Source organism: Phocoena sinus, chromosome X, assembly GCF_008692025.1.
Source record: "Phocoena sinus isolate mPhoSin1 chromosome X, mPhoSin1.pri, whole genome shotgun sequence".
NCBI lineage: Eukaryota > Metazoa > Chordata > Mammalia > Artiodactyla > Phocoenidae > Phocoena > Phocoena sinus.
The window spans coordinates 126,396,649-126,406,989 of record NC_045784.1 but is presented as its reverse complement, the minus strand read 5'-3'; the positions used below and the strand labels follow the sequence as shown (position 1 = coordinate 126,406,989).

At 61.0% G+C, this 10,341-nt stretch overlaps 1 protein-coding gene and 1 pseudogene across 1 annotated transcript; both read left to right on the top strand.

Moving 5' to 3' along the window:
* The first annotated feature begins 1,483 nt into the window (after positions 1–1,483).
* LOC116747594 lies at positions 1,484–6,458 on the top strand (annotated as a pseudogene).
* Positions 6,459–7,821: 1,363 nt separating this feature from the next.
* LOC116747231 (heat shock transcription factor, X-linked-like) lies at positions 7,822–10,103 on the top strand. Its single transcript, XM_032619010.1, has 3 exons — positions 7,822–7,898; positions 7,981–8,623; positions 9,585–10,103. The coding sequence occupies exons 1-3, from the start codon at positions 7,822–7,824 to the stop codon at positions 10,101–10,103; spliced, it is 1,239 nt and encodes a 412-aa protein (XP_032474901.1).
* The last annotated feature ends 238 nt before the right edge of the window (positions 10,104–10,341 follow it).

Below are 10,341 nucleotides of genomic sequence, written 5' to 3'. Positions count from 1 at the left end.
CTGGCGAGACACCACCCGCAGGGCCCTCAGGAAGGGAGGCAGTTGGGGGGATGGAGGGCCGCCAGGTGGGGTGTAGTGGAGGCACATTGTTGGGGACCCTGGTGGGGGGGCCGTGACCCCCGGACTCTGGTGGCTGTTACAAGTTCCTCTGTGTTATCATGCCCTCTGTTCAATGGTTTCAGTCAAAGTTTCTCTTAGTAAATTTCTCTGAAAGTTTCAGCTGAGTCTGGCCTCTGCTGTGGGCAATGGAGGGAAAGGGATGCTGCAGGTGAGGGCGGGGGTCAAGCGTCGGAGTCCTGCTCAGCACCCATGGGACACCTCTCCAGTGAGAGGGTAGGGTAGGCACTGTGCAGACCCAGAGATGGTGAGCGCTTTTTTCCATTTCATAGGTGAATTGTAAAGTTTTAGTAAAAACTGATAATTGCCTAAAAAGGCAGTAGAGAAGTTAAAATGTAAATGAAAACCTTGATTATCTCAGCAGGAAAAAGGGAACATAGGAGCAACAATAGTTGGACAGACACTGCTATGGACTGAATATTTGTAAACCCCTGCCCCTCATTCACCTGTTAAATTCTAACCCCCAAAGGGATGGGATTTGGAGGTGGGGCCCTGGGAAGTGATTAGCCCATGAGGGGGGAGCCCTCATGAATGAGATTACCTCCCTTATAAAAGAGGCCCCAGACGGCTGACTCATTCTCTCGTGCCTTGTGAGAAGATGGCTAGTTGATACAACTAGACAAGAAATCAGTCCATACGAAGAAGAGCTTTATGACTATTATTTATTACTCAGCTGTACAAAGGAACGAAATTGGGTCATTTGTAGATGCGTGGATGGATCTAGAGACGGTCATACAGAGTGAAGGAAGTCAGAAAGAGAGAAACAAATATCGTGTATTAATGCACATATGTGGAACCTAGATAAATGGTACAGATGAACCGGTTTGCAGGGCAGAAATAGAGACACAGACATAGAGCACAAACAAATGGGCACCAAGGGGAGAAAATGGTGGGGGCGGGCGGGGTGATGAATTGGGAGATCGGGATTGACAAATGTACACTAATATGTATAAAATGGGTAACTCATAAGAACCTGCTGTATAAAAAAATACATAAAATAAAATTCAAAAATTAAAACAAACCAAAGAAATAAGAATAGGTTTATGACATTATCAATCACAGTAGAAAACCACCTGTGAAGACAAGTGGACGTACTTGCCACAATGGGCTCTGCATCGCCAAGTTTGCTCCCCCAACTCCGCAGCCTTGCAGGGAGGCCTTCCTATTGGTGGTAGGCCAATGGGCGTGTCTTTTGCTTCCGGAGGCGCCAAGCCTTGGGACCTCAGGCCCTCAGTGCGCGTGGCTATTGGTGCTTCCGTAGCAAAGCGCCTCCTCACGTGCTCTTCTGATCCAACCACTTTCCCTGTAAAGAGACGGCTAGAACTTTCTCCCTCATCTTCCTGGGGCTTCCGGGAGCAGCCGGAAACGCACGTGGCGTTCGCACAGAGTGCCTGGGACAGTCGGCTGCACGGTTCCTGGCTGCTCTGCTGAGACGAGCTCTTCGGCTGCTCTGCTGAGACGAGCTCTTCAGCCCCTCGTGAGCGGGACTCCGGAGCCATCCACAGAGTCAGAGCAAGTCAGGAGACAGGCGGGGGCTTTGCCGGGGGCTGGACTCCGCAGGTACCGGGGGCCCTGGGAAGGAGTGGAGGTCGGGGGAGGGCTACGGGCTGCTCGGTTGGGAGTGGGGGAGCGGCGGCGGAGGGTAGCGGGCTGAAGGGGGGCTGAGGGAAGGGTCCCCCAGTGAGCGGGTCAGAGGGGAGGACCGCTGGCTTCCGGGGTGGCTGGTGGGGGGCGTTCTGGAGTCGGGGTGCAGAGGGTGGGGCTAATGGCTAAGCGTGGGGGGGGCCGGAGCGGAGGGCTTCCTGCCGGTCGGGTGGGGCCGGCTTTGGGGGCCAGAAGAGAGGACGACTGGCTGCGGGGGTGGGGAGGACGGCACGGGCGGGCCCCACCCCGGGGGCCGAGACGGGAGGGGAGGGCTAACGGCTGCTGCGTGTGGCGGGAGGAAGGGGGAGCTACTCCTGGCTGAGGCGGGGGTCGATGGGGAGGACTCCCGGGCGTGGGTGCGGTAGGCGTTAGGGGAGCTCCCGCCGGGGCGGGGCGTGGGGTGGGGGGGAGGACGCTCGTGGCAGTTAGGGGGCTCCGGCTTCCGGGTGGGCGGGGGCAAGACGGGTGGGCTGTGCGTCTGGGGTACGAGAAGCGAGAGCCCCCGGCGCTGAGTGTGCTCGGGGGAGGACTCCCCGGTGTGGGGAGGTGAGAGAGGCAGTCTGGCCCGTACGCATGGCGGGGCGCCCGGCTTCCAGGGCCCAGAGCGGAGCGCCCCCAGCTGGTGGGTGGGGGAGGGTGTATGGAGGGGATGTAGTGCGAGGGGCCGGGGGAGGAGCCGCCTGGCCACGGGGGGCGTAAGTGATGCTGAGAGGGGGAGGCGCTGGGGCTGCTGTGATCTCGGTGGAGGTTGTTGGCCATGGCAGATGGATTTGTGGGGGTCCAGGGAGGGGCTCTGGCCCCGCTGCATGAGGCATCGAGAGCTTCAGGTCGCCTCTGTCCGGGGTGGCACAGGAATTGCAGAGGTGGGTGGGCAGGGCAAGGCCCTGGCCTCCACACAGAGTACACAGATTCTTTACGAGGGTGCTTTGCACATTCACCCGGACACGCCGTACCAGAGTTGTAAAAATAGTCTCCATAAATTTAGCAGTATTGCAAGTTTACATGATAAGTTTTCTCGTCACGGGGGAATTTTAGTTGATGGTACTAATGATAATATATCTTCAAATATTGGTAAACCATGGATCAAAGAAAAAAATCGCAGAAGGGACTTAGAAAATAGCTCAACGTGAATACTAAGAAAGCACAACTTACCAAAATTAGTGGGAGGCAGCAAAAAAGCGACAGGAGGGAAACTGTATTCCTCTAAATGCTTCTGTTAGAAAGAGTCAGGACATAAAATCAGTGAGCTAACAGTCCTTTAGAGATGCTAGAAGAAGAAGAGCAAGGAAACATAAAATGAAGTAATAAGAGAGCTAAGAGAGGAAATCAGTGATAGAAAGCAAATTATGGACACGACGAACAAAGCCATGCTCTTCTTTCAAAAGAGCAAGGAAACCGAGAAAGTCCTAGAACGATGAATCACGGAAAAATAGAAAGAACGCTGTTCACCAATATGAGGAATGAAGAGGGCCAACGTTACGGATCAGATGTACATTAAAAAAGAGATATAGGGGAATATTATGGGATATTATGGAAATGTTTATGCTAACAAATTGGAAGACTTGAGAAATTCCTTGGGAAAAAGGCAGCTTCCTAAAACCGAGGCCAGAAATGTAGAAAAGGTGACGAGCCTTCTATCTGTCTTTTTTTTTTAATTTATTTGATTTTTATTTTATTATTGTTTCTTGAGTCGTACGCAACAAGTGCTCTTTTGTTATTATTTTAAATTTATTCTTACTTTTGGCTGCGTTGGGTCTTTGTTGCTGGCGCGCGGGCTTTCTCTAGGTGCAGCGAGCGGGGGCTACTCTTCGTTGCGGTGCGCAGGCCTCTCATTACGGTGGCTTCTCTTGTTGCAGAGCACGGGCTCCAGGCATGTGGGCTCAGTAGTCGTGTCACGTGGATCTCAGTAGTTGTGGCTCGTGGGCTCTAGAGCGCTGGGTCAGTGGTGGAGCGCATGGGGTTAGTTGCTCCGCGGCTTGTGGATCTTCCCGGGCCAGGGATCGAACCTGCGTCCCCTGCACTGGCAGGTGGATTCTTAACCACTGCGCCACCAGGGAAGTCCCTAGCCTTCTATCCTGTAAATAAATGTAATTATAAAAAAAGTTTCCTAAAGTCAAACAAACCAAACAGGGCAGGGAGGTGCTCCAGGCTGTTGCTGTGAGGGGCACTAGGGTGGGCTGTGTGGCACAAACATGATTCTCTCCTCTTTGCACCCACAGGCCGGTTCCCACACTTCAACAGCCTGTGCACACCTGTTTGATCGCTTCCCCCCACCCTCAGGTCCTCGAAGATGGCGATGGCTCTGGCGGTATTGCGGGACTGGTGCAGGTCGATGGGCGTGAACGCTCAGCGATCTCTGCTCATCCTGGGAATCCCAGATGACTGCAAAGACCAGGAATTCCAGGAGGCTGTGCAGGCTGCCCTGCATTCCCTGGGCAGGTACCGAGTGCTGGGCAAGGTCTACAGAAAGGAGCTGGGGTCGAGTGTTGCCCTGGTCGAGTTTGCTGAGTGTTTAAATCGAAGCTTGCTCCCCCACCAAATACCAGGCAAGGGAGGGCCCTGGACTGTGGTCTGCCTGCCCCAGGCCCCTGATGCTGATTCACAGGATAGACCCAATTTCCCTGCGCAGCCCCAGAGACAAGCAGTGGTTGGCAGGGCAGGTGAGGCAGGAACTGCAGGTCACTCAGGAACTGCAGGGGAGGAGGAAGCTGCAGGGGAGGCGGGAGTCGCAGGTATGGAGGGAGGACACAGGTGAGGAGGAAGCCTTAGGTGTGGAGGGAGCTGAAGGTGAGGAGGGAGGTGCAGGTGAGGAGGGAGCTGCAGGTGAGGAGGGAGCTGAAGGTGAGGCAGGAGCTGCAGGTGAGGAGGGAGCTGAAGGTGAGGGAGGTGCAGGTGAGGAGGGAGGTGCAGGTGAGGAGGGAGGTGCAGGTGAGGAGGGAGGTGCAGGTGAGGAGGGAGCTGCAGGTGAGGCAGGAGATGCAGGTGAGGAAGGAGCTGCTGGTGACGAGGGAGCTGCAGGTGAGGCAGGAGATGCAGGTGAGGCAGGAGATGCAGGTGAGGAAGGAGCTGCAGGTGACGAGGGAGCTGCAGGTGAGGCAGGAGATGCAGGTGAGGAAGGAGCTGCAGGTGAGGAGGGAGCCTCAGGTGAGGCAGGAGCTACAGGTGGGGAAAGATCTGAGGGTCGAGCAGGAGCTGAAGGTGAAACAGGAGTGTCAGATGAGGAAGGAGCTGCAGGTGACGACGGAACCTCAGGTGAGGCAGGAGTTGCAGGTGAGGCAGGAGCTGCAGGTGAGGAAGGAGCTGCAGGTGAAGCAGGAGATGAAGGTGAAGCAGGAGCTGAGTCAGATGAGGAAGGAGCTGCAGGTTACAGAAATGTTGCAGGCGTGGCAGGACTTCTGAGTATGGCAGGACCCACGGGCGAGGCAATGACTGCGCCTGAGGAAGCAGTTGTGACAGCGGCAGGCGCCATGGGTGAGGCAGGGCCCGGGACCCAGCAGTGGAGGCAGGCCTTGCAGCCCCTGCTAGACAGCATGGGCTACCAGGAGCTGGGAACCTTCTCTGGGATGGAAGAGCCGGGCCACGGGGAAGAGTCCTCTGAGAGCTGGCTGGAGCAGGCCAACGACATGCTGCACCTGTGGCGCCACGTGTCTGAGAGGGAGAGGAGGAGGAGGCTGGTGGAGAGCTTGCGCGGCCCCCGCGCTGGACCTCCTGCGCGGCCTCCTGGCGGAAGATCCCGAGCTGGCTGCCCAGGACTGCCTGGCTGCGCTGGTGCAGGTGTTTGGGAACAAGGACCCCCGGGGGAGTGCTCGGCTGAAGTTCGTGACCTGTGCCCAGCGGCCCCAGGAGACTCTCTCTGCGTACGTGATGCGCCTGGAAGGCCTGCTGCAGTCGGCCCTGGAGAAGAGGGCCATCCACCCGGCCATGGCGGACCAGGCGCGCGCCCGGCAGGTGCTGATGCGGGCCCGGCTGAACGACACGCTCCGGGACACGCTGAGGACGATGCGGCTGATGAGGAGGCCTCCCGGCTTTGCGGGGATGCTGCGGCTCATCCAGAAGACCGAGGCCCGGGAGGCCGACCCGGCTAGCAGGGAGCACTTCCCAGGGCAGGAAGAGGCCCGTGTGGACGTTGGAGTGCTGGCAGCAGCCGCCCAGGCCGCCGCGGCCCATGAGGCCATCACCGCAGGCACCACTGCACATGGCACCAAGGCCTCCCCGGCCGGTGAAGATACCACCGCCCAGGCCGCCCGTTCCAAGGAAGGGAGCGCCGAGGACCACCCGGCACGTGAGGAGGCCAGTGGGGCAGTTGCCGGCACTGCCAAGGCTGGCGAGGCGGGCCCTGAAGACCATGGTGCCGCCAGGGCAGCCCCTGGCCCTGGGGAGACCAGCAAGGCATCCGCGGCCACTCAGGAAGACGGAAGTGCTGCCGCCCCTGCGGGCCTAGGTCAGGCAGGACCCTCAGATGCCCCCAGGGTCCCCATGCCTGGCCGGATGGGCAGTGCTTCCCCGGTGGCCCCAGGAGGTCCTGGCTGGGAGCCAGAGGGCCTCGCCCAGGCAGGAGGCCAGGAGGCCGAGGAGAGCCCCGAGGAGGGGCTCAAGCCCGTCCCAGAAGAGCCGGGAAATGAAGACGGGGCTGCAGAGATGAGCCCCCCGGGGTCCACCTCGGGCCAGTAGGCTCAGCAGGTCCCGGGGCCCCCAGGCTTGGAGGCAGGGGGAGGCCAGGCCCGGCAGCCTACTGGCCCCATATTAGGGGCTACTCAAGGTGCCTGGGCCTCCCTCCTGAGAGGGGACCCCTATTCGTCATCCCCTGGGGCAGGTTGCTCCCTGTACTGGCAAGCCCAAATGTGTCCCTGTAGGCCCCAGAGGGACCCAGGTGTCAAGGAAGCCCCCAGCCGCCGCTCCCCTCCCCCCAACACACACACCCTAGCCATCGACCCCCCGCAGAGCCCTGAGGTGCGCCACGTGCCAGCCAAGGCTCTGGTCTCTGTGGGCCAGTGTCGTGAGCTCGACGTGTGCTTTCTGGGCATAGATTCAGGCCCAGCGCTGCCTGTTGTTGTGGAAATGTGCATGTGTTCTCCTCTGAGCAGTTCCCCCAAGCCCTGCGCGGCGTCGAGACCCCGAGCCCAGTCCCAGGAGCCGGCGGGAAGGACGGGATGGACGAGGTCACAGCCAGCACCCACCCCAGGACCTGGGATCCCACCTGGGACCTTGGGAAGGAAGACCTTGACCGGGGCTGCAGGAGGTCTGCGGGAGGCCCCCCAGGGCTTGTGTTCTGCTGGGCCACCCCGTTGTTCCTCGGGACTCCACGTCCCCGGCTCGGTGGCGCGCGCCCTGCTGTGGGACTGTCCCGTGGCCGCCATAGGGCAGGGCCGGGCCCCGGGCATGTGGGCCGGAAATGGAGGGTCTGCCCTGCGGGGAGCGGGCATGGCCGGCGCCCATCTTCCTGGCGAGAGGCCACCCGCGGGGCCCTCAGGAAGGGAGACTGTGGGGAGACGGAGGGCCGCCGGGTGGGGTGTAGCGGAGGCACCTTTTTGAGGACCCGGGGGGGGGCGGGACCCGTGGGCTCCGGTGGCCGTTAGAAGTTCCTCTGTGTGTTGTTATGCCCTCTTTTCAATGGTTTCAGTCAATGTTTCTGTTTAATAAATTTCCCTGAACGTTTCATCTGAGTCTGGCCTCTGCTGTGGGCAATGGAGGGAAAGGGCTGCTGCGGGCGAGGGCGGGGGTCCAGAGTCCGATTCCTGCTCAGCACCCACGGGACACCTCTCCAGGGAGAGGGTAAGGTAGGCACTTTGCAGACCCAGACATCGTGAGGGTTTTTCTTCCAGTTCACAGGTGAATTGTAAAGTTTTAGCGCCCTTGACCGTGGGCCGCGTCTCGGACGATGCTCGTGCTTGAAATCGTGGGTGCTGTGCACGGCCCGGAAGGCCAGGGGACACACAGGAGGACCTCTGACCTCGTGGGCCACACGTGGGTCCGTGCACGTCTGCCTGGCCCGGGGGCTCCGGGACCAGAAGGCCGTGCCCGGTTTGCACGAGCGCTCGGCCTGTGGCTCTGCACCCGTGCATGAGTGTCTTCGTGCCCCCTGCGATGACGGGCGTGAAGCAGGAGGCTGACGTGCTGACGGGCCTGCCCTTTATGATGTCACTTCCTGGCTGGGCTGTGATGTCACCCCCGAGCCACCGGAGCACTTCTGTGAGGGGCTGAGCGGGAGTGTGAGCCCAGGGTGCTGCCGGCCGCGCTGCACTGTCCCGTTTACGTGGCGGAGGGACACGCCGCGCTCCGCATGGCTGCAGACGAGAAGGGCCCCGCCGCGCTCCGCATGGCTGCGGACGAGAAGGGCCCCGCCGCGGGCAGGGCGCCCGGCTTCGGCGAGGCGCCTCTTCCTCCCGACACAGCGGCTCCGGCCCTCGGCTCAGGGAGCTGCACCCCCCAGTCCCTCGCCCTGGACCAGCCCGTGCCCGCGGGACACCCCGACCTCAGGCTGCTGCCTGGAGAAGCCGCTTTCCAGGATTTGACGGAAGAGCCTTTCTTGAAAGGGCCTCGCACCGCCTGCGAGGCCGTGTGGGAAGGCAGCCTGCTCTTCCACCCCTTTCCCAGGAAGCTGTGGACGATCGTCCACAGCAGTCGCTTTGCGTCCATTTGGTGGAATGAAGACGGGACTTGCATAGGCATCAACAGGCCGCTGTTTCAAAAGGAGGTTTTGGACAGGGACGGCCTAGACAAGGTGTTCAAGACAGAATGTATGAAGAGCTTCATCCGCCAGCTTAACTGCTACGGATTCAGCAAAGTGCACCAGGACATGCGCACGTCCCTCTGCGTGACCAACCTGTCCACGAAGGAGCGGCCCGCCCACGTCCTGAGCGAGGTAAGGAGGGCGGGGGACGGCGGGGGAGGAGCCCTCTCCAGGGTCTGAGCCGCTGGGCCCGGGGGTGGGGGTGGGGGGCGGGTGCCAACCCCGGGGCCGCCTGGGACGGCGGCAGGCGTGTCAGGAGAGCTTCCTTTAAAGGTGGTACTTGGGGACCGGCGTGACGGCCGGAGCTGGCAGTGCCGCGCGCTGTGTTGGGACGTTGTTATGGGGGGACCCGAAGCGTTCTCAGCACAGGGACGTCACTTCTCTCCCTCCTCCTTTTCCCTTTGGTGTGTCTGTGTGAGGTGATGCGTGTGAACTGGACCCCCTGTGGTGATCATTTCACAGCACACGCGGGCAAGGCGTCATCCTGTACTCCTGACACGTGGGCAGTGCCGCTCGCGCCTGACACGCAGTCACACCGAGGAACAAGAGGACACTGCTGCAACGCTGGCCCTTCCCGTCCTCCTGCTCGGGGACAGTGGCCCGCCGGGGGGAGGGCGGAGGTCTGTGTGCCCCCTTGACTCCCATAGCTCCAGAGCATCACTTGAGTTGGGGCGCAGGTCCCTTCCTGGGAAGCAGTCAGCGTCCCCGATCTGGCCCCTGGAGGTGCTGGCCAGGGGGCGATTCGGACACTTCCTTAGAAAGCTACCGAACCTTGTTGCAGTCTCGTACCTGCAAACGCCAAGTCCCCTTTCGTGGGCCTTGTACTCATACTACGGGGCCATTTTCAGTCATTTTCCAAGGGCGAAAGGTGATGGTGAGTGAGCGAGTCTCGGGAATGTAAAAGCTGGGGCACAGCGTCCTGCTGGGACCGGGTCCCGCTTTCTCCAAAGAGGCCTTGGGTCGGCTGGGGGAGGGCGCCCAGGGGCCCAGCCAGGCGGCTGCTGCTTGCGAGCAACTCTTCTGTGACTCGGGGTTTCCTTTTCTCTCTCAACTGCGACCTCAGTTACACTTCTACCACAGTCCCCTGTTTCAGAGAGACTGCCCGCACCTCCTGGTGAGGATGAAGCCGAGAGTGCGCACTAAACCAGCATCCGGGCCGGTGGACGGCGAGCCGGCAGCCCCGGGGCACCTCCCGGCGCCCAGCGCCGCGGAGCCTCAGGACGGCCTCCCACCGTATCCTGAGCACATCCAGGGGACCCCGAGCCACCCGCAAGTCGACCATGCCTCCGCCCTGGCCAGGACTGGCTCTGTCGCTCCAGCCCCTCCTCGGACAGCAGCCGAGCCCCCTGCGCCGCATCCCAGCATGCAGGTTCTGGTCCCTCTAGTCCCTGTCCTGGCAGAGGTGGCCCAGCCAGCCGAGGTCCCCTGGCTCTGCTGCGCCTGGCCTCCCGCCCAGATGAGTCCTCCCTGGCCCGTGCCAGGCCTGGCCGCCGCACCCCGCCAAGTCCTCAGCCTTCCCCCCCCCGACCCCGCGCAGCTCCCGGGGGCCGCGCTGCTGCCTCTTGCGCACCCTGGATGCCTGAGGTGGCCGCCAGGCCTGCCGCCCCCCTGACCTTGATCCGTTGGCCGCTGAGCCACTTCTGCCATCGCTGCGTGGGCTCCCGCTCTTTCCTGGAATACCCGGCCCCTCCAGGCAGGCCCACAGAGGACCCTGACCAGGCAGACCCTGCAGACACACGGAGGTGGTGACGCGGCCAGAACCTTGCAGGGCAATAAAGAGCACGGGGACTTGAGAGCGATGTTCTACCCAACACGTGTTTGGCGCCTCCGTCCTGGGCGTGGCTGAGCAG

Bases quoted from the DNA above. Each gene is read 5' to 3' on its own strand.
- LOC116747231 (XM_032619010.1), top strand. From the start codon at position 7,822: ATGAGTGTCTTCGTGCCCCCTGCGATGACGGGCGTGAAGCAGGAGGCT. The intron at 7,899-7,980 runs GTCACTTCCTGG...GTGTGAGCCCAG, and splicing joins ACGGGCCTGCCCTTTATGAT to GGTGCTGCCGGCCGCGCTGC. The intron at 8,624-9,584 runs GTAAGGAGGGCG...CCCCTGTTTCAG, and splicing joins CCGCCCACGTCCTGAGCGAG to AGAGACTGCCCGCACCTCCT.